Source organism: Gavialis gangeticus, unplaced genomic scaffold (assembly GCF_001723915.1).
Source record: "Gavialis gangeticus isolate Ggan-Ray unplaced genomic scaffold, GavGan_comp1, whole genome shotgun sequence".
Classification (NCBI taxonomy): domain Eukaryota; kingdom Metazoa; phylum Chordata; order Crocodylia; family Gavialidae; genus Gavialis; species Gavialis gangeticus.
This window is the reverse complement of record NW_017729008.1, coordinates 41,108,799-41,133,030: the sequence shown is the minus strand read 5'-3', so window position 1 is coordinate 41,133,030 and position 24,232 is coordinate 41,108,799. Positions and strand designations below refer to the sequence as shown.

Genomic DNA, 24,232 nt, shown 5'->3' with positions numbered 1-24,232 from the left:
GGGAAAAAAGGAACCATCGTCAGTATATCATTGCCCGAAATGCAGCCTCATAAAGCAGATGCTATTACATCTTCTTTTGACGACATATGTTTCACTTGTACGTGATATCTGTTAATCCCATTATCCTTACATTAACAGTGAGTGTATGTGTGCTCATGAAAATCTTATTTATAGCCATAGTTAAAGCCAACCATAGCACAGCAGGCATTAGGCTGAATTCTCTCACGCTCATTTGCCAACCTGTCTTAACCCTATACTAGAGCATTTCCTACTCCTCCAGTCCTGAGCCCCTCATGATCTGCACCTTCATCCTAGCTTGAAATATAACACATCTGCCCTCGCTCCCACACAGTACCAGTTCCAGTGCAGGGTCCACAACTCCTGGCAATCCACTGCAGTCTTGATCTGTAACCTTCCATATTCATTGCCCCAAAACCAGGCTTTTAAATTACAAGAGAAAAATGAAAACAACCCTAGTTTAAAGACCATACATCCGTAGAGATGACGAGGAGCGCTGGTGTGATGAGACTGAATTTTTGTTTGAAAGAGTTGCTTTGAATAGGCACGTGCAACACAAGACAAAGCAGGTACGGCCTCTAGTGCAGCAACACTATACATTTCCCGTATGCTGGGGAAAATCAAGGTGGCAGTCAACGAACAGTGGACTGAGGGCTTCATCAAGCCCCTGTACTAAGGTGACAATGCCATACAGAACAGTCTTCATTGCTGTCCCCTAGTTTCATAGTTTCCTAATTGTTTGGGTCAGAAGGGACCTCAGCAGATCATTGAGTCCGACTCCCTAAGAGCGCCGGTGCCTTAGCACAAATAATACTTACAAGAGCTTTGACCTTAAAGAATTCACTTTCCTCCTAATTCTCTTTTGCGTGGGCACCTCTCTCTCAAATACAAATGCATGCTTCCTAATTCCCTAAAATCAGTCGTACGCCAAAGCTGTTTTTGCAGGCTTGAAGTGGGCCAAACATTTTTACTCAATGTCTTCTCAGAGCTTACTCTGGCAAAATGCCCACTGAACTGAACAGGTGAGAGATGAATAGCCGTCGAGAGTGAGGATGCGAAGGTTTCATCCTAGGGTTGCGCCTTGGCATATTTCAGACGGAAGCAATTTACAAAAAAAAAAATAGCCAAGGAAATCTGCAGAGATTTATTTACAGCCAAGTACAAAAGAGAAGGTCGGGGAAAGGATAAAAAACATGTTTTTTATTGTTCCCCCTTCCCCCCTCCAATATTCCTACACTAGCTGCTTAGTCATTTGCTATGCCCAGGAAAGACGCAAACATTTTGAAAGTGCAATAAAACTGAAAGCATAAACATATATATTTAAACATTCTTTATTTTTCTTTCTACAGCAAGTCTCTAAAGTTGATTGAAAAAGCAATTACCGTATGCAGGTTTCTATGCAACTTCCATTTTCATTTTCTTTCATAAAAGCATGGTTCATGAAAATAAACCAAGAAGGATGCTACATTTTAGCAGGCTTTTATGAGGACGCCAAGAGAAAGCAGATGTTGGTATTTATCTAAATGGGAAATAGGATCGATCACAAAGGTTCAAAAGGGCTGAGATGGCGTCACGGCTACTCTAATCATTGTTATTATAAAGACAACTGGAAATTTACCAAGACATTTAAGAAGTTGTGGCGATAAGTAAAACAAAAAATGAGTCGGTGATGATGGGGCATGGACTGGAATAAGGTGGGGATGGGTATCCGTGTTAACGATAATAGCGAAAACAAGTCTAGGGCAATACAAAAATGGCCTTGGCAGTCCTGATTTTGGTGCAGATGACAGCTGGTAAGGGGGCTTGTGGAGTTTGAATGACTTTTTGGAGGGGTTAAGTTCCCGCTGACGGTTGATGATCTGTCTGTGAGCTCCTAGATGCCCTCCACCCCGACTGGGCTCGGCATTTTCCGTTCCTTCAAAAGGAAATGAACACCCCTTATCTCACAGGATGAAACTCAATATCTTGAGATCTCCAGGCACAGATCTTTGGGTCTCTACTAGCTCATCTTGCTGCCCTGGTCTCTGTGTAGCACGTTCATCTGTCCTGCACTATCACACCTATTCGCCTACATGTACAATTCTCTACAAGTCACAAGTTAAGGATAATGCCATCAAAATCCTGGAATCTACCCATGGCCGGCACTGTCACGAACCACCCGTGCTTTCCTATCCTGCCTCTTATTGCTGTGTCCTGTTAAACTATATGGATATGTCAGTATATTAACCCAGGCACAATTCAATCCTCTCTTTCAACAATTCACGTAACCCAGAGGCAGCCCCTTGCCTCAGGTGTGAAAAAACAAATAGGATATTCCTGACGAGCTTGCATGAGAAATTGAACCATTAATCAATTCGCGTAAACACCTGATTACTGCTCCTTGATTTTATTGAAATAAAGTAGGAGGGTTTTTTTTTGACTGCTGACTTTCCAAGGAGTTAATTTGTTTCTCCAGAGTTCAAGGCTCTGCCTGCTGTACAGAGCCATGAAAAGGGTAGGGAGAAGACCTCAAGACATCTCATTTCAGACAGTGCTTTGCCTTTCTCATGAGAGCAGCTCAAAGAGATTTGCAAAAAGGACAGGCTACCTTACTAGGATAACAGGGAACTGAGTATTATATTCTTTTGCAAAAGGATGGAGGTGATGCAGTGGCAGATGCAGGAAAAGCTTTCCAGCCTATGCATAATTCCCCCCATCCCTATTTATCCATCCTTGTCTACTTTCACGCTGCTTCCTCCTGTCCCTTCTGCCCTGACAAGGATGTCAGCCTTAGATGTGATGTTCACCCATTTCTAGCATAGCAAGTCTCACATTTGCTTTCATCCCACCCCTTATGCCTAGTACATCCTTTCTGAGCTGCTCCACAAGGTCACCGGCCTCCCTGCATTCAACTCCCCTTCAAAATCCTCTGCTACCAAATAAAACCAAGACTGGGGGGCAAATGAGAAGCAGTCTATGCAGCCAATTATTTTTAAATTACCTTGATTTATCAACATTATTAGCAAATCCTGGCCACTCGTCAGCTTTTATCTAGGTATAGGATCATCGGAAAGTAGGGCTAAAAGGGGCCTCATGAGGTCACCTACTCCATCCCGTGCTCAAGGCAGGATCTTCCTTGACTAAATCATCCCAACCAAGCATCTATCTAACCTGCTCTTGCAAAAATCCATGGATAGAGATTTCACAGCTTTTCCAGCCCGTTTCAATGCTTGACCTTGCTCATAGTCAGAAAGTTCTTCCAACTCTCCAACCTAAACTTCCCCCACGATCACCTTGAAAAGTAGCAGCACCTCCAAGGTCCATTTCATTATTCAACAGCAGAGCAGAAGAACAAGCACAGAGTAACCCAGAAATCAGATGCAAAAAAAAAAAAAAAAAGTCAAATGCACAAAGCCCGTGTTTCCCTCCCACTGCAGCTGGTTCAGGGCAAGATGATCCCCTGTCATTATTTCATTATAGCAATTTCAACCCTTGCTCCTGCTAACTTATTTAAAAAAAACCAAAAAAAACCCTACACTGCAAATCATTTTCCTTATCAGAGACATGGCAAACTCCCTCATTACCCAAATACGGATCAGTGCCAAATGACACGGTGAGAAAATTTGTTAAAAAAAACCAAAACAACGCCCTTGCAAAACATACATAAATGAAAGATCAAACACTGGGGGAAGAAAAGTAGATGGCTGACTAGTAAACATGGCTCTGGAAACCTTTATGTGAACCCCTCGCTGCGGAGCCGGTGTTGTAGGTAGGGGTGAGACCCCGACCCTCAGTTCCAACAATGAGCTGCCAATATTTGAAGAGGAGGTAACCACGCTGGGATAAATCCCTCATCCTGTGATAAATCCATTGTACTCATGCAAAGGAGTCATAGGAGCCTAGTGAATCTCTTTATTGGTCTTTCCGGTTTAAGCAAACCCAAAATCTCTTTATCCCCAAATCTACGATAAATTTCTCCTCACCAAATCTACCGGGATAAAAAGACATCAACGTGTATTTTTGCACACAACTAACCTAGCGAAACAGCAATGTTTGGTGCCGTTTTGAGATGTGCATCTAAGCAATGCGTACCGTGTACAAGCGCCCCGAGTGACCAAGCCCACTTGACAGAGTCATTCAGCTGGATCCTCACCGCCACCACGTTTCAGGAATCATCTTGTCCCCTACCTGCTTTACCTGCAATGGTATTTGGAGCATCCAAGGTAGAAAGGTCCAGAGATGGGGAAGAGCATAAGTCCATGAAAAGATGTAGCAAACTAGCCCACATAATGCCTGCTTCTGTGGGGGTTCACTGCCATCACAGGTCTGAGTCAGCTCTACGGCCCCCCCATTTTTATAACACATCACTTATTTCATGTTCAAGCATAAGGAGTCGGGGTGTTACTCTAGCCTTAGATATGGCAAGGGGTTTATACCTTCTTAGCTCCATGAAGGCAATTTCTCTTTACCATCCATGAAAAAAAAAAAAAAAAGTCAGGCTCAGACTGGAGCTCAGAAACATGAATGCAAAGGTCCCGATAAATGATTTTGTCTCCTCAAGGCTGGGTTATTTAATTCGGGGCCTCTTACCCCTGTTATATCTTGAACGAACCTGATCCATGATGCAGCAGCTTACATCTCTTCAGATGCATGCATCCTTCTCCAGGTATGGTAACTCCTATTTTAAACTCTTTATATTAGCTCCTTGCCAAATCCCATTTTGATTTCAATGTTCGTCTGCTCTCCTTGATGGCTCTGCCAGGCTCGTCTTTGCTTCTCTGTTGTGTTCCTGACTAATTATGAATATCCCGGTTAGCAGAATAACTTATTTTTCCCCTCCGTTCTTGATTCAACAGTAGCTGGCATATTTGGCCATTATCTATCCCAACCACAGTATTTATTATCTACCGTTCAGTTTGCGTCACAGGTTTGAGGCCAGGATAAGGAACTGTAACCATGAGTTTATGAAGAAGTTGGTAATCGATTGCAATTTAAAGACTCCAGGGGCATCACAAGAGGAAGTAGTACTGCCAGGGTTTTAAAAATAATTAAAGATCCTTCAGATATTGGTCAAATTAAAGGGGATAAAAATGCCGTGCTGGGTGATCCCACAGGTCCATTGCACCCAGCGTCCTGTCACTCACAGGTAACACAACAACGGGCTAGTTAGCGGCCTAAACATGACATGGGATTTTTTCCTTTCTATTTGTCATCACTACCCATTCCCGACGATCGCATTTCATAATGCCACCTTGTCAGATCCTCATGCTCTCTCTTGCAACCACACTTTGTGCTCTCTGGTTTATAACCGCTGCAAGCCATGGATGCTCTTCCTGCAGTCGGCATTACAGCCCCGGTTCTAATGGGAAAGAGTGGATGGAAATTCAAGGTGCAGTAGATGCTGCCGTCAAAGTTTCCCATCCCCTCCTGCACCTAATTCCACACAAATCACTGAAAGATGGAGAAGTCATTTAATGCCTGTAAGCGTCCAATGCAGCTCTCTCACAGGTAATACGGTCTACACGTTTAGCAGGCAATTAGGAAGACAGCCAGCAGTATAAGGACACAGCTGGGCACCCGAAACCCAGGGGCAGCACTGACTTGGTTGCCGCACAATTACAAGTGTGATTGTGCAGCTGCTCACAGCAGCTGCTTTTATTTTTGCCCTTCCCCACCCACCCCGGAGGTCAGGGCCCAGGGCAGTGGTCCTCCATCTCTGAAAAAGGAGCAACGCTGAGACCTACAGGTGGAAAGTACTATGGAAGTAGGACAATTTATTACTCAGCAGAGCTGAAAGGGATCTCAGCAAGTCATCTAGCCTTACCTGCTGTGCAAGGCAGGGTCATCCCTGACTACATCCTTCCAGTCAAGTGTCTGTCCAACCTGCTCTTCAGGATGAAGTTTCCACAGCGTCTCTGGGCGCCTGCTGCAATGCTTGACCACCCTCATAGTGAGAAAGTTCTTCCTAATATCCAACCTCAGTTTTCCTTGCTGCAATTTAAAACCATTGCTCTTTGTCCTGCCCCCCGCAACCACAGAGCACAGTCTATCTCCACCATTCATATAACCACCCTTCAAGTGTCTGAAGACTGTTTCTTTGGTGCTTGAGCAGAGAGTTGGATTAGATGACCCTTGAAACCCCTTCCGGCCTTTTGATTTTATTATTTCTAACCATCCGAGAAGTGAGGTTCTGAACCAGACTATCACCAGGAGTTAAGAGGGTTGTATCATGGCTTTTTGTGAAGACAGCTGCCTATACTCCCCTCCCACCCACCCCAAAATATCCCTGCATCGTCCTAGACTATGCAGTCTACATAATTTACACCACAGCACTATTATACCAGATTTTACATATGAGCTTTACCCAATGCCCTGCAGGCCACTGGACAGAGGGCCTGGTGGATCAACAGGAATGCAAACAGTCCCTCTACTGAATACCACCCCGCCAAAATCTTGACATCTAAGGCATGACCACCAGCAGCTGAAGCTAATTTCAGGGCCTAGAGCAATATGCATAGGAAGAGAGGTAGTTTCTCTAAAAAAAAAGATAAATAAATAAAAATAAAAAAAATAAAAAAATTGCAGTTAGACCCCAAACCTGTATGGTTTTCTTTCGAGAGCAACATCTTGAATTGTGCCCAGAAGGGAATAAGGAGACACTGCCATCTTCAGAGCCCTGGTATAACATGCTCTCTCGGGGCTAACAGCTCTAGCCACTTCAGTCTCTTCCATGCTGGAGCTCCCAATTTGTGTGTTGTTGCACTTTAATATTTCACTATGCAGGAAACAAAGACATAAAGAACCAAGGCATCCTCCGCACAGAAGCGATAACTTGCAAACTCAAAGGCAAACAGAGATGGAAGAAAAAAAAAAAAAAAGAGGCACTTCTGTCTACCACAGCTGCTACAAATAGCCAGGAATTTAAAAGTGAGCGTAAGAGCAGGATCGTTGCGATGGCAGTCATGTTCCTGAGAAAGGGCATCGCTTCTCCAGGGGCAGCAGCTATTGGAAACATGTGGGGGTACAGCACTTTGCTTTCCCTTGATATAGCACATCCAAAGAGGGCAAGAGAGCAGAGAACACATAGGAAATGCAACTGTAAAGACTGAAGCAGCATATTGGGCTAGTTCGGAGCTCATTTCTGTTCTTGAATAGAGCTCCCATATGCAGGGGGAGATGTTCAAAGGCAAGCAGAGCACTTATCCCATCAACTCCCATCAATTTTCGTTGGAAAGCGGCTTCCCCACGAAACTCAAAGCATTACGACTCACTCGCTGAAACAGAACGTGGGATAAAACTCTATTCCAAACCTAATCTTCCTTTCATTGTATGGGGTGCAAGTGGTCATTCAGGCTGGTGGTACCCATACAAATAGGAAACGGATGCAACTGAATGCAATACCCTTGTCCTGCCCTTTAAGCTCAAAAGGACTCTCTCAAGCCATTACTTGGAGTTAATGGGATAGATCTCATCATGTTTGAACTACAGGAAATCCAGTGCAATTCTACTGGCTTCAAGGTCAATTGAGATCACAATCTATACAGTCTTCAAACATTCAGTATCCTTTAATTCACTCCTCTCGGCGCCTTTTTCAGCAGTTACACCTGGGATCTTGTGATGGGAAGCAGACAACAAAGTTCAGGACACCCATCTTGCATGGCTGCAGTTATGGTGATATTACTTAGACACTGCAGGAGTGCAAGAATCACACAAGTCCAGACTAGAAGGGGCCTTTCCAAATCTCTCTCTCCTGAATGATACAGGAGAGGGAACCATGCCCAGCAGTTCCTACACCAGGCCCGTAATGACTTGGATCTAACCACTGCACAATACGACGCCCATGGATTGCATGTAACCCTAGCTATACAACACTGTTCATCCCATGCACAGCGAAGTTCACATCCAGGAAAATCACAGCGCATTAGCAGATAGATCATTTGCAAAAATTACCATGCTGACAGGCTTGTGTGCGCACGTGAGAGAGAGAATCAATAATTTTTTTAAGTGAAGGGGTCTATTTGCAGATTAGCAACAAGAGGGGAAACTTAATTTACTGCCTTCTTGAAATGCTTTCGGATGTAATCTAGAATGTTATTAACCTTTAAACTGCTCCCAAAGTTTATACACTTTCACAAGAACCTTTGTATTCTCCGATGAGGAAAAGAAATCCATAGTGTAGAAATGAATACTCTGATCACAGAGCTCCTGGGTCTATTCTTCTGCCTTTAATTCTATGGTTGACAAATCCAACCCCTTGAAAACTGCAGCAGTCTCTGCCCTCTCTCTATTGAATGCTTCTTGTCAGGAAGGGGCGGTTCCCCAGCGTAAAATAGCTTCTTTACCTTTTCCATTTAACAATAGATTAATCTCCCTTTTGTTCTCCACAAGAGTTAGGTGTCACATTTCGAAACCTGCTTTTAAAGCAGGTATAATTAAGCTCTAAGAAGAGGGATGGCACAGAAATTAGTGGCTAAACAGTAATAGGCAATTTACAACTTGCAAGAGCTAACACAGAACCTGCTGCACATCTGCAATTATATTCCGTGGTAAATTATGTCATTACCAAAAATGAAATTTTCTTTAAAGAAAAAGAAATGAGCACGCAGCAAAAGGATTAGCCCTTTGAGCATTTGAACATTTCAAAAGGAGGCTGGATTAATGATGACAATTCAGTAAAGTAGCCATCAATTATTTAAAACACTGGCATTTCGCCTGGCACTTCTGATTGAGACAACATTTCAAAACTACAAAATGACAGGATGTTTCTTTCCGAGTGAAATGGACTGAGCCTTCAAACGCAGTAAAAAGAATGACAGGTAATGTGAATGCAACCTTCCAGAAGGGCATCCGTGAAAAAAGTTTCGTCTCTTGGGGTCGTTTACAAAAGGGTATTGCGCTGTACTGCTATAGCGGGTTGTAATGCAGCTTTTTATTTTCCCCGTTGCAACATTTTTCCCCAAAAGAAAACTAGTGTCCATAACGAAACGAACATATAAACAACTCATAAAGGGTTAACTCAAACCTACCGTCCTTCCTTGGACCTGGAGAGGGCTGTCTGGGCTCTGAGCTGTGTCCACCACAACGCAGCCTTCCCTCTGTCTCTCTTTGCTCCCTTCCCTGGGAACTTTTAACTTCCTCTGGCCTGACGATCATCCCTGCCACCTGGCCCTATGCCCCTGAGCATGCAGGCTACTATTCATTAACCCCCTGCATCTGGGCTCCCGCCCCCAGCCATGTACCCCGTTACAACTGCAATCTAACCTGGATTTCAGGTCAGGCAGACGGCAAGGCAGAGTGGCACCTTAGAGCGACATACAAGCCTTCATACAGCATGGATGCACATTGCACTTCGAAGTTTAAATGAGGTTTAAAGCCTGACACAGGCAGACGTGCATGCCTGTGTCAATCTGCCTGGAATGGGTCAAAGCGTATCCGGAAAAATCAGGTACTGCTTTGAACCAATTCAGTGTTACATGTGGACATCAAGGTGTTCTGTGACATGGAGCTGGTCAGTCCTCCAGGCATCCCACACTGCACTGCTCCTTCCCTGCCCCCACACACATTGCTGCAATTAGCCACTCTGATATGCAGCCAGAACTCGACTTTCCACCTTTTTTCCCCTCCCCTTTTGTTGGGGCTTCTTATCCAAGTCAGGCAAGAACAACGAAGACTTTGGTCATTTGCCAGCTACAGAAGTTTACTGAACTCATGTTTAAGCAGAAAAGTGACGCTGCCCCCAGCCAGAGGTCACCTGCCCACTGGACCTCTCAAAGCATGGGTGCAAGCAGGTCTTCCCAACTCACCCATTGCAAAACATGCTGGGCTGGGTGCTCACTCCCACCCCCTGGTGTCAGATCCACAGCACTCCACTCAGCTGTGACCCGGTTCCAAATTGGTGACATTTTGGAACAGTTCAACAGTTAAATCTGGCAAAATAGGCTGTTGCATGTGAGACCTTACGCCTCTCTGAACCAGTTAGGTTCACACCCTGCCCCCTCCCTTCTACCTAAATTACATCTGGGATTCATGAAGAAATTCTGGAAAGAGGTGAGGCAAAGGCATCAGAGCATTTTCTGCATTACCATGATCAAGAATGTTAACCTCGGGCTAATAAGCACAGAGAAAAATCCCCTCCCTCAAATGCAAGCATCACTTTAACTTTTCTGGTGAAGATGGAGAAGGGGAAAGAAAAGCATTAGAGGCCTATTGCTCACAGAAGGGCGCACACCTTGGTTAAGTGCTGTTTATCAGAATCTGCCTTTGCAGCTATTTGCAAGTGAATGCTAAGGACATTCTGGACACTGCAGATATGGCCATGGATCATAGGAGCAGCCACAGCTAAGTCCAAACGTCAGATTAAAATTGAAAAGTATCTAGAAAAAAAGGGAGCTGGAAGGATGGATGGATGGGGGATTTCATTCTCATGGCCCTAACTAAATTCCCAAGATGTAGTTTTCAAAAGATCAGCGCTGGCACCAGTGACCCCTTAACGAGAAGGCATGGTCTTCTTCCATGGCCTGCCCCCTCTGCCTTGATGGGCAAAGCCTCAGTGTCTTTAACATGGTTACAAATGAGAAATGTACAGCTTGATCTTTAAATATATATAAACGCGACCAAGCCAAATGACTTCTACTGCCGACATAAAGATAACAGGGGCCATTTCTGACATGGAGCATACAGCTCTGCAGAGGCGGCAAAATGAAGATTTATGAGCTCAATATTTATCCCATGAAGGCAGCTTGTCTGTGCTGCTTGGCTAATTAAAATAATCAATCAAGGTCGGTATCTGAAGCTGGGGCAGATGATGAGTTGGGGATAAACCAAATGTCAAGAGCAACTCCTGGAAAAGTCAGAGTGCAAGAGAGGATTAAACAAAAGATTTAAGAAGTTGGGGTGCATTTACATGGCTAGGAATTGCTTGGTGGTTTCCTGCAGAAAGAAAAAAAACACCTGCTGAGCCTGTGGCGAGGATGAACATTGTAACTGCGGCTGCAGCACAGTCCTCTCTAAAGGGTCAGTCCTATAGGATATCCCATGCTCTTCCAGTCTCGCTGAAGTTGGTCAGAGCTGATGATGCTCAGTGCCTTGAAGGACCATTCAGTACCTGGAGGACTGAGGCTTCTTGGCCTCCCCTGGCAGTTCTTGTGCATGCTAAATTCCCTCCAACTCCCAGTTATGTGGCTGTGATCTCCATGTGGGGTTCCTCCGTTTGGCCTTGAAGGGAACATCAACAGAACAACAAAAAGATGTGTGGGCAAGTCCTACTCAAGCCATTGATGTATTGCTATGCATCAAGTTGCAGCAAGGGAGGTTTAGGTTGGATATTAGGAAAAACTCTCTCCCTAGGAGGGTGGTGGAGTCTCCATCCTTGGAGGTTTTCAAAACCTGGCTAGACAAAACCTTGGCTGGGATGATGTAGTTGGGGCTGGTCCTGCTTGGAGCAGGGGGTTGCACTAGATGTGACCTCCCGAGGTCCCTTCATCGAGTCTATGATCAAGTGTACTTATGCAGGAGAGGGCCTTCAGAGAGTTATAACCCGGGAAGTGACAACGATAGCTGATAAACCTGCTCTGCTTGTAATGAAACCATGCTGCTAACCTTGCAGGCCGAAAGACAAGGTGACAGCTTTTGCTCCTTCTCGCGTTTGCACAACTAACCCCAATGGGCGAGAAGTGAAGGGGAGGGCATCTGTCCTTCTGCTCGGGTTATCAGTCTCCGGTTATCAGATGAATTACGAGAAACACGACAGAGGGCCTCAAAATTCGCCCAGACAGAGCAGCCCGGCCTTTGTGCTCCTTCCAGCTCCGGGATAACCTCGCAGGCTTAGCATTTTGCTGCTCCTTAACAACAGCTGATCCCAGTGGTTCCCAGCCTCGAATGCAGTCCTTTCCCACCCTTTTCGACAGACTGCTGTTCTTCCTATGCAGCCCTGAAAGCTGGAGATGCCTTTGATAGTGAGTAAAGTCAAATACATTTCCAAAAAAGGCAGCTCTTGGAAGATCAGATTGACAGGGTGCTAATGCAGTTCAGTCCCTGTCAGCAGATGTGTCATAAATCATTACCTCTCCCTGCTTATTCACCAACGAATCCTTCAGCTGAGAGATCAAAGCCGACAGCAGCCAATCAACACCCGCAAAAAACTCCCTGAAAATGCAACGCTTCACCCTGTTCCTACCACAGTTTGCAGCACCCAAAACCTGGGGAAACTGTTCTTTTCCAACAGGGAGGAAAAAGTGTCACGTTATGTTTCAAACAACAGAAAAGCTCCGAGTCCAAAAAAGGGCTGGGAGTCGGGATGGTCCAGGAAACATGAGAAGGGCGAGGATTTTTGCAAGCGAGATCTTTTTATTGGACCAACTGCACTGCACTCACAAAGTGCTCTACCGTAACTGTGCGCTTGGTCCAATAAAAGGTTGCACCCACAGAAACCCTAGCTTTTAAATTAGAAACATAATTCGGTCCATGAATTCAACTTAAAGTGGCACTTAGAAACAGTGACATAAGGGGTGGGGGGGACTGCCCTGGGCACCAACTTTGTGGGAGAGAGGACAACCGAAAAAAAAAAGCAGATGTGGCCGGCAGCTGCATGTTCACAATTGCGAACTGGAAGTTGTCCATTCCCTTTTACCCTGGGCATCTAGCAGCATCCCTACATTGCTGCGTAGAAACAATACTGGTTGGTGCACTGCAAATAAACTGAGCGAGAGAGGTCTGAAGAGTTAGCAGTAGCACCTATGAAAAGAGGATTATACAAAGGACATTGCATTTTCACATTGTTGCCTGCTAAGTAGGGAAAATGATACCGACCTGCCTTGAAAAGCACTTTGAGATCTACAGATGAAGACATGACCACGATCACGGTCGCCATGCGTACTACCACCACCACCTAGCTCTTGTGTAGTTAGCAACTCATGGAGTGACTTAAATCAGAGATTAGACACCACGGCACACTTTACCTGGGGCTTCCTTTGAAGACCGTTTGCAAACTAGAGCTAATGCCGCCTACGGCTGTGCGGCTACATGCTACTTCAGCCCCAGCGTATGCTTTATGCGGCTGCTGCAAGGGCTGAACTGGTTGCAAGTCATAATATCTATAATTAAAATGAAGGTGCGAATTAGATTAAGCCGCAGGTTCATTTCCCAGCTGTTGGAGTGGGTAAGCAAATACGAAGTGGATTTGTACAAACAGGCTGGTGATAATGATAGTCTCTCGGTTATGGGTTCAAATCCAGCCTGGGTTGGCACTGGCCAAAAAGTGGTTACCGTCCAGCAGATATTTGGTGGCTCCAATAACGGAAGTCCCTGGTCAAAGATAGAGAAAGCCCAGGTAGAGAATGGCTGTTAGATGCAAGGGATAAATCTCATGGATGGAGACCTAGGCTGCTAAAGGCCCATCACCGATGGTCCCTTTTCCAGCAGTCTCCCAAAGGGGCTGCCTTTCAGATCAAGCATAGGCACGCTCGTGGGATGGCCTGAAGAAGGTAACATTCCTGTTATTTAAAATGTGCCTATCCTGAGGAAAAAGACAATAATTCGGTCATGATGCTTATGTCTACGTGCCCAAATGCCTTGTGAACTCGCGAAGACAAACATAATCCCCTGCGTACACTTTACTGAACACGTGAGATCGTGATTTTGAAAAGAGAACAAACTGCTGCTGTAACATCTGTCTTCACCTCTCAGCTTGTAGGCCCTGTTAGGATATGCTCACGTGCCGCAGCTCAATGCAGAGCTTAGGAGACTTGCAGCGGGATCAGCTGGGTGCTTCGTAAAACCTTCCAGAGAGGAGTAACATCACACTAAGGGAGCAAGCAGCATCTAAAGAAATATTCGAGTGAACAGGGAGTTTTGGACTTCCACTGAGAAAGTGTGAGAGTTGGCGATGCACGCGGGAATTGGGGGGCTCTCTGTAGCTCTGCCACTGATTCAGCACGCGACCTGCAACACGCTTCAGCCTCTCAGTGGGTGCATCGACACGTTCATTAACGTGCTGTAATTAAGGTGCATTACGTTTTGTACCTGTAATTATAGGTACTAAACTTAATGTGCCATAATCGGCGCTACTGCGCATGCTTTTTGTGATGCTAATGCACAGCCGACTAATTGTACCGCGCGTGAGCACGGGTTTTGTCCGCCGTGCTCTTGCGTGATACAGTTGGTCTACTGCGGTTATAGCGTCTCGTGTCGACGTGCCCAGTGGCTCCGTAAAACGAATGCCACCTGCCCCAAAGGAATAAACATCTGTAAAACACGGCAGTGCTTTGGAGCCATGGCATGGTTGCCAAATAGCATTCACATGGATACATGAACAGGTGCTTCCTCAAAGGTTTGCCCTCGAGAGCAAGAAATGCCATTGATCGCCCTTGATTGGAGTCTAATAGATTTTGATTACTGCTTCAAGCAGACCTTAAAAGAAGCCTAATTTGTTTACCCTAATAATAATGAAATCCACTTGGTACCAAAGAGTGCAACAGTCACCCCACCACCGGTTGCCATTTCAGTGCCACTCACTGTGACCATTCTTCTTATTAACATGCAGTAATTTGACAGGATGAAAACAATATGCCGCCGCCACTGATAATGTTTCCTCGGGAAATCCACAAGTGATCCCCAGCAGTGACTCCGCTTAGCATGCGGGATAATCAGTCCAGGCAATAGGGTAATTATCTCAAGCAAATCATTATACTGCAAACAGCTGTGCACTCAGAAGTCGGAATGAGACTTTAACTAGATTTTCAGCAATCAGCGCTTTGTTAGAAAACTTTTGCACCGCATGATGAATGACACGACTGTGATAAATGCAAGCGCGCCTTAAAGGAAAATTCCACTCGGGTATAAGCTGTCCAGCCCCAGGGTTGGAAAGATCAAACCGGTAAGAAACCCTTTTTACTGGGCATGAAACCATGAAATATATTTGAAACTGCATGCCTGAGACCGCTGCCGGTAGCGGCTACCTTGCTGAAAAGATCTATCACATCTGACACCGACAGCATGGGAACAGGATATAAGAAGTTGTCAAGCTGTTTGCAGCCTGATTTAATACTGGTTTAAACAATCGCAGCATAAACTTTAATGCTGAATAATTTTGAAACAAATGAGTTCATTTTTCATGACTTCTCAGTCAGCGCTAAAAGGAGTGTGATTTACAATGCTTTACATTTCAGGACAGAATAATGGTTAAAAAAAAAATAAAACCTATGGATGAGGCCATATCCATAGTTAAATGCAATATTTATAACAGGCTGCTGCAATCTTTAACTTAGCCGTTGCCGAATTATAGCATTTGTTTGCAAGGGACGGGATAAGTTAGAACGGCAGAAAACCCTTCACCTACTGAAAGAGGCCTACGATTCACGTATGCCGAGCTTGGCAGCTCTCCGAGGAGGCGGCTATTCGAAGATGAACTCTGCAAAGCTGGGTTAAGGGTTCTGGTTCTTGTTATCTGCCACAAAGCTACCATCAGGACCAGTCCCTTTGCTGGAGGTCTCAAACACAGTCCAGAGGAGGATTAGGCAAGGGTGCCCTCAGTGCACAGGTGAAACATTTTGGCTAGGCATAAGCAACAATGGCCGAGTGGGGCAAGGTTACTTTGCACGGCAGCCGCTTATCTGCACTCTTTCAGTTGCAAAGGAAAGATTTCAACTATCCAGACCGTCAATCCAGCAATGACTATAAATTACATTTAAAAAAAAAAAGAAAAGAAAAATCAATAGATTATTTAAGGGGCCTAATTTGGGTTCCTCGGTTCAAAGGGGCAGAAATACTTATCCTCTCTCCTTCAAGTTATCCTCATATCAAATGACAGGAAACTGTCAGACTAGAGGAGCAAGTGAACGCTGCGAGTAAAAATAATTTCTGTTCAAAATGATTCCTATCCATCATGTGGAGCAAATTATAGGAAACAATTAAGAAATCCCAATCCCATGCATCTATGCTCCCAAACGGACCTTAAAGGCAAAGGCACTGATGCAGTTTAACAAATTCACAGGCCTATAGAAGAGGCAACCCACCATCCTGCTTTCCCCCCAAAAAACTATTCTGCTAAGCATCTAACGTAAATTTGCAAGGTTAATAGTGTTAGTGACCCAGATCCAAAATCCACACACCGATATATCTAAGAAGCATTATCAGCACCCAATAAGGTCATATGCCTGAGCAAAATGACTTGGGATTCTTATTGGTTTTAATTCCCAAAGGAAAAACAAGAAAGGTTCAAGAAAGACCCAGGACAACAATAGGTCGACTTTCCCGTATATCTAGTGAACTCAAGCTGCCAATCCCGAACCAGACCCATTCTACCTTAGACTGCATCTTTTTATTACAGTTTCAATATTCTTTTTTCTGCCTGGGAAGCCAGCACAGCAGCCTTGAAATGTGATTTTCCACTCTGTATTGAAAGGCTTCTCAAAGGATTTCTGTGCCTGTAGCTAACTGGCCTTATTTCTTCTCTTATTAGGAGCCGCTGAGAGAGTGCTAGCACTGCAGACAGCCACAGGAGGACTTGGTACTGTGCAAAACCTTTGCCAGTGTTGAGGGCAACTCATGCCAGCTCCACCAATGCATTTTTGTTCTGATCCATAAAATTTCCGTGTCGGTCATTGGACTGGATGGTATTCAAGGTCCCCTCCAAGCCTTTGGTTGCATGACCCATTTGTACTCCACGTATAGGCGCCATGTGAAGGCTCATAAAGAATAAGGTCTAATGCTAGAGCAGCTCACTGGCAAGAGGCAGAGATGCCTTCACTACAGGTCTGGCCACGCGAAAGGTGGTTTGAGAACAGGGGGCAAGGAGAGGAGCTGGCGAAGAGTCAACCCACTTGGATGGGACCTTGGTACACCGCTACTTCTGCTACAGAAATAGGTTTATAAGGACTGAAACGGGCTGGCAAGCCACGCATTTGTTACCTGCAAGAGAGGCCGCTGTACTCCCAGCATCTTCATGGTGTCTGCGTTGGCCAGTATCTTCAGTGGGTCTGAGGCCTTCGTGACTCCCTCTATCTCTTTGTTGATCTCTGCTAGGACTTGGTTAAGGAAGATGTTCTTGATGTACATGGTGAGGAACTCCCGGAGGGGGCACTGCTTGGTTGGGCTCAGCTCCATGGCATGTTCGATCTCCTGAATGAATCTGAAAGAGAAATAAAAGGGAAACCCTGTTTAGCGTTGCGTTATCCCGAACTGGTCCTTCCAGCGCGTCATTCGTGAGTCCGTTTCATAAAATCCAGCAGCTACAAGAGAAATGTTACTCAGGAGGGAGAAAAACCCACAGGCCACAAAAAGAGCGCAGACATTTATTGCGTGGTGGTAGTATACTGCTCGGGGTAGGCAGCACATTAGCAAAGAGGAAAATGGTTAAGATTCAGAGGACAGCACCAGTGGATTTCTACCAGCAAGGCTACTAGATGCAGCCAGCACTCCTGCCCTCCTAATTATGCCAGCAACTGCACTCAATACGAGACCGCTGAAAAGGGCCCGATATGTAGAAAGAACTGAGGATCCACCAAATCTTGAGCTGCCTAGGGGCAGAGCCAGGATTTGGCAAACGGGGGTGCGTGTGTCCCCTGCTCCCAGCTTCCTCCCACCACCCACCCAGACTGGTGCGGGCAGAGCAAGCTGTGGGAACTTTTTAAAGTTCCCAAAGCAGGTAAGCACCCCCGCCTTCCCTCCAGGCTCAGGCCTGATCCCTCCCTTGCCCGTCTGCCCCCTCCTCCTGGCAGGTTGCTGCTTTCCCTGCTGTCCTGGGGATGGGGAAAGCTTAAAAACCAGTCCTGCACTCTCTAGCCAGGCTGCATGGGGGCTGGGCTCAGCTGGAACAGCCACAGAGGCAGCAGCAATGCAGAGAGGGTCCTGGGCCCCCCAGGAGCAGGCATGGGGGGGGTCACTGCTGCTGTCAATCCCAGAGTTGGGTCTCAGCTGGAGCAGGCAGGAGCAGCTCTGAAGGTCCCGCACCCCTGAGACGGGGAGGAAAGCAGGTGCAGCAGGCAGGGAAGGGGGAACACCTCCACTCAAGAACAGCCAAGTTTTGCCTGAGAAAAGATGGACTAAAAACTTAATAAGGACGCTGGAACAGCTCTCATAGGGAGCAGCTCTACAGGCTGGGAAATTTGATGCTGTAAGTATTCTTCCCCGTGTACATTATTTATGACTTCATAAAAAATAAATGGACCTGATGGAAAACACAAAAAACTATATTAACAGAACATTAAGGATGCAAAATGAAGCTGCCAAAAGTTAGGGAAAGTCAGCAGCCGGCAACTTTGACCGCAGTACTCCTTCCTGCCATGGCAGGGGGTTGGACTAGATGATCTGCTCAGGTCCCTTCCGACCCTAGAAACTATGAAACTATGAAACTTGAATCTAACCCCCCATGCAGATGCGTGATAGCGCTGACTATAACTACGTGATCGCCTGGGCTATTCCCCTGCCCCGGGAGCCCCGGCCACAGCCAGCAAACAGGATGGGCAACGCTATGAATCAGGGCTGGGCAGTCAGCAATGGGGTTGGAGCCGCTGGACTCGACACAGACTTCTGTCGCTCAAGGTAGCGGAGTCCCACGCACCAGTGCAAGGCTCTTCTCCTCCCCACGTAGATCAGCACTAGATGGGATGGGAGACTTTCGGTAGCATTTGCTGACAGCAGGCGACCAGCAAGACTCCGGGCGCAGAGAAACATAACTGTACTGATATCAAGGGATAAATTGAGCTAGGCTGTGTTGACTTAACTGTTCGGTCTGCATCCTTCTGTAGGGACTCAAGTGTAGCAAAACGAATTCAACTTTAACCCTCCTACATTCACAGTCAATGTTGGGGTGACGTAGCCAACCACACAGACAGAGCAACTGCATCAGAGCTGATGCAAATTCCTTGGCAGCAGCTCCCCCTCCCTTTCAAAGGAGTTAAAAAGGGGGTTTTATCCACGTCCTTTGGGTCCTTGTGGTCCTCTCCAGGCTCTGGTGGCAGGGTGGATGTGAATGGAGACTCTTCTGCCCACTCCTCCCACACCAAAGAGTGATCTCTTCTGCGTGGTTCTCCTCAACCTTTGTCTTCCGCTTCTGTCTCTTCCCCTCCCCTGGCTCTCTGTCCTAACCCCATTCTCCTCCCCAGCCTATCCCCGTTTTCACTTCTCAGGCTTTTCATAGTTTCATAGTTGGTAGGGTCGGAAGGGACCTGAGCAGCTCAAGTCTAACCCCCCTTTGGACCCCAGGATCCTTGCCCAGTAAGTCCCAGTCTCGCCCCTTTGAACTGCACTGGCCGAGACGACCAGCTGCCTCCATCTCCCAGTCTTCTTGCCACTTCTGATCCACTTCTTCCCAAACCTAGTCATCAACCAACCTCTACCTCTGTCCACATACTCTGCGCTCAACGGCTCCCAGACTCGCTCTTTCTCCAGGCTCCTTTTATGCCCTCTGCCTTGCACTCAGGCAGCGGAGCAGGGCCCAGGATGCGAACAAGTGACAATCTCCATGGAAAGTTTTCAAGGCCCAAAACGACTTGGAATGACCAAAAGCTCCAGCGTCATCAAAAGTCCTGCTCAGCTCCAGGCTGCAGACACAACCACCCAGAGATTTAGCTCCTTAAAACTAAGGCTGTACTGAGCGTGTGAGAACTATGACTTCTGCAAGGCTTTAAACTGGGCCAAATTTAGGCAAGTCTCCAGAAGAGGAAAAATCAGCCACAGCAGCCCTCTCCACTGCCGCAACACGAGTCCTTGATACGCAAGCATGAGGAACTTGAGCTTTTCAAGCCAAAAGGTCACCAGAATTTTTTTTCCCCCATTGAGGGAACAACGATGAGTTTCCCCCTAGATGCATTCTTGAAGTGGAAATATGTGGACTAACATTTTCCAAAATAACAGCCTGAGGCAGACACCTGGCATGGAAAAAATTCAGTCCAGGCAGTTCAAGCTCTGCAAATTCACAAGCAACTGAAAACAGGGTCTTTATAATGGGAAATGTTGAAAAACCTTAACAAGCAGTACTACTACGAGCCCTGCTGCTCTCTTGCTCTCTCTCATGCACACTCTGCTATTTACTTCAATGCTGTAAAGTTATCCCAGTGGTTCTCAATCTTTTTAGACTCAAGGCACCTCTCAGAAAATGCCAGCTCTTAGCTTTCGCTTACTATTTTCCCACAGTCAAAAAATAATAAGAATAATTCTTCTGTTGTAAAGAACTCAGAAAGACTGCAGCACGGCAGAAAGCTTTGGATGCTACGGGACCTGGTTGAAATCTCTGGGTTTGTCTTGTGAAGCATGTACAGGTGTCTGCCCAGCGCTAGCCGTGGCACCCTGGTTGAGAATCACCGACCTATCTGACCTTCAGGCATTTCTCTGATCTCTTCAAGAAGCACAAGTCAGTACGTCAAAACTGGAAGAACACGCTCCAAAAAACTTCCTGCTCTCAACTCTTTCCCAAATGCTCAGACATCTTGCAGAACAGTAGGAAGTAGATTGGTCCAGTTGCATGGTCTAGGTAACATTTATTCTATCTGTATCAGCACAGGGAGAGTAAATGATATGGAGCGGGCAAGAAACCCCACGACACAAAGCAAATGTGTTTTAAAAAATGCAATTGTTGAAAACAATGCAGGCAGGGCAAGGGAGCGCCTTAAAATCCAAGGCATAAGCCTTCATAGGCAACCGTCTAATTTCTCAGATGCTGTTAATGAACTTGCAGCGAGCAGGGGGACTAGATAGAAAATAATTAATTTATACCTTTCTGAACAAGGTGCCTGCCGTGCCTTCTGCCTGATTTCAAACTACCTAGTGGAGTAAGAGACAGTATGGGACACCTGCATGCATGGCCGTACAACTAGCCCTCTAGAAGCAGGTGCGTGTCCATAAATACAAACCAGCAAACAAATAAATAAGAAATCACGGCGATGTTAAAAATGGCTCAGTGACATACTTTCAACAAGTACTGTTTTCCTTTTCTATTCTCCAAAGAGTGAAACTGGAGAGACGGTTTGCTGCAAGACAGAGCCGTAAAGAAGGGATAAAGCCTTGGAGGAACGGCTTTGATTCATACTCCGTTTGCTTGGATGATTCTACTAGAAAAAGAGCCATTCAGATGCAATTTACAGGGGATTCAGAAACAGTATCAACAACCTCATTTAAAATCATCTCTCACGAGCATATGAAAACGGAAGAAAAACCCATAAAGGTTAATGCCCTGTGGGGCATACTCTCTCAGTGTGGGAGAGTAAATCACGTGGCACATCCAGGATAGAAAATTCCCCTAGCACTCAGTAATTACCCTTATTTAACATAACCACAGTCGTCTTCCTCTTGTAAGATGTTAAGACGCTTTCTCCGAATCAAAAGGCAAAGCAAAGCACGGGATCAGATTCTGGATGCCGGGTCATTGCGTGCACCCCATGCTAACAGTCCAAAATCCCAATGACTCTAAATGGCCATTATACAAATACACACTTTTGTAAAACATCTGCTTAGGATGAAATTCCTGGAGAGAGAAAAGAAAGAACGGAAATCTGCATCTCATATCTAATTCAGAACCTGCACTTGCAGAGTGATATACAAATTTAACTTGTTTTATCCTTCTATGAAGCATTTGAGGTGATTTGTGACTACAATTAAGTGTTCCCTCTAGACAGAAAAGCACTTTAGGTAAAATGAAGTACCTCTTTGCAAATGACAGTCGTTTGTATTAAAAAAAATGCACATCATTTCAGGAAAATTTAAGTCACTCTAACTCCCAACTTTATGGCCTGTGATGGCTGCCTTACCTAGGCTATAAGAGTACAATTAGTGGGGGGGGGGAACCCCCCAAAAACCTCAGGGATTGATTGAAAAACCTACTCTGATCCTTCCCATGCTCACGTTTGTTCCTTTTCGTTACTGCAATTAAAAAATAAATAAACAAAGCATTTACATTGCACTAATTTCATTAACCCCAGTTAATGAAACCTACCTCGATTTACCGGATGAACGTGTAAACGTCCCCACAATAAATGACCGAGTGGGATTTTCCAAAACTCCAGTTCTTTAGTAGCACAAGTCCTCTTGAACGTCAATGGGACTCGCGCTCCTAAATCACGCAACTGCTTTTTGAACATCCTACCAATTTTGCTAATTAATGTCTACTCGGAGCTGAGTTACTCAAAAATTAGTTCTTGTTTATATAATGTTAGGCTATTTAGCATTAATATGATTAATAATATCATCTAGACTAGTTCTCACAGTAGCGTAGGTGCTTTTCATATGCACGAGCAGGCAGGTGCTGCCCGCACCATCATAAAAACCTATGAAATGCACAGATGAAGGATAGACCAGAGGTTCCCAACCACCGGGCCGTGGCCCCGTACCAGGCCATGAAGGGTTGGCTGCCAGGTCGTGGCACCAGCCCCACTCTTGGACCCCCATCTATCCGCCCGGCTGAGCGGCTTCTGCCACTGGGGGTCACATGCGGGGTTAAAGCTGGGCGGTGGGGCAGCCCCAGGAGGGAGGAAGCTGGCTCTGTGCACGCTGTCCTGCCCCTGTGCCAATCTGCAGCATAAAAAAGACTGGGAATCACTGGGATAGACTATTCTCTGAGGCCACAGGGACACAGTGAAAACTAATGGCCTCCAACTGCGGCACAGGAAACTTAGGTCAGAGATGAGAGAGAACTTCCTCGCTTTGGGAGTGGTTAAGCATTGAACAAGCTACCTAGAAGAAGGTATTTCCATCCCTGGAAATTTTCCAGGGGAATTTTCCTGGAATCTCCACCCCTGGAAATTTTCCAGAGCAGGCTGGACTAACCCTTGGCTGGGAAGATTTAATCAGGGATAATCCTGCCTTGAGCAGGGGGCTTGATTGGATGACCTCATGTGGCCCCTTACAAGTCTACTTTCCTATGACTCTATAATAGAAAGAGGAAAAAAAAAATGAGTAGTACAACCAGACAACTCATTTAACTAGCATGGCAGACAAAGGGCATCTCTAAAAGGTATCACTTTGCTAGCTATTTTCCTAAATCATTTTTTCATTAAGGACTGATTGGCAAAAGGAACATCCTAAATTGTGGGAGGTGAAACAGGAGTTGATGGAAGATGCGTACTATTTTGAATAGGACAACTACACACTGCGGGGAATGAGCCAGCAGGCAGGCCAGTGGGTGGTCTGTGTTTCATCCCTAAAATGCCCATACCTCCACTGCAGCCGCACAGCTCAACACATCCTAGGAAATACAGGGAAGCAGTTTCATTAAAGAAAAACCCACAGGAATAGAAACAGCAGAGACACGTTGGGTGATGCAGCTGGATCTCCTTTGCAGATGCTAAATTGTTCCCACCACCACATTGCTGAATACCGTGCCTTGTCTTCGTTTCAGAATGCAAGGAGGCTAAAGCTTCTGCAACTTTCCTTGAGAGAATAATCCGGAGGTCGAGTGATCTCACACCAAGACGGGTTTTATGATACTCAGCCTGAATGTCCTTATCTTTATCACATCTTGGGGCATCCATGTGGAACCCCAAGCAATTTTTCTTTTCTTGATGCACCTTTCAAATACATAGCAAAACCTGACTAAATTACCATTTTGGGGACCTTGAGCCGGCTAGCGAAACACAGGCAAAACCTTGACATTGGGAAATGATGGCTCCGTAACAATTACAAACCCCAAAACTTCATTCATTTGCATTGAAAGATAGCCAAAAAAAAGGAGACAAAAACAGCCAAGGCTCTAGCCCCTTAATTCATATTAACAATATCATTTACAACACAGAAGCATTACAATTATTCAGTAGGAGCCCAGGTAGACAGCTATGCATCTATAACACTTCTGTCTGCCCCTTCCTTGTCTGGAAAGCCTACCTTGAAGTCTCTCCAACTATAGCCTAATTCAAGCCAGGGTAAGAGGAAGGAGTTGGGAGGACAAGTTTCAGGGCCATCACTGTTTTATTTCTAGTGGGATTAGCTCACATGCCCCTGCTTCCTGCAGCTCCTACAGACTGGCACAGGAACAGGTGACTAAGTAATAACATCCCATCAAACCAGTTCTGGGCAGCAGTTAAATGCTCGGCTTATAAAGAAGCCACTGGTCTGCCCTATCTCGTCCTTGTTCCAGACCTTGGGGGCTCGGACAGTAAAGAAATTCTTCCTTATGTCCAGCCTGAAACGGTCTTGCTGTAGTTTACGACCGTTCGACCTCATCATCCCTTGGGGCGCTCTGGTGAACAGTCGTTCCCCCAGATCCTGGTGGTCACCCCTGATAAACTTGTAGGTGGCCACCAGATCACCC

General features: G+C 45.8%; 1 protein-coding gene across 2 annotated transcripts in view; it reads right to left on the bottom strand.

Moving 5' to 3' along the window:
* EXOC4 (exocyst complex component 4) overlaps nt 1–24,232 on the bottom strand; it is a 790,055-nt gene that overhangs the window by 158,437 nt on the left and 607,386 nt on the right. For both annotated transcript variants that reach the window (XM_019509628.1, XM_019509629.1), the window contains exon 11: nt 16,903–17,122. In XM_019509628.1, the coding sequence (XP_019365173.1) occupies nt 16,903–17,122 (220 nt within the window). The remainder of the gene's footprint in view (nt 1–16,902; nt 17,123–24,232) is intronic.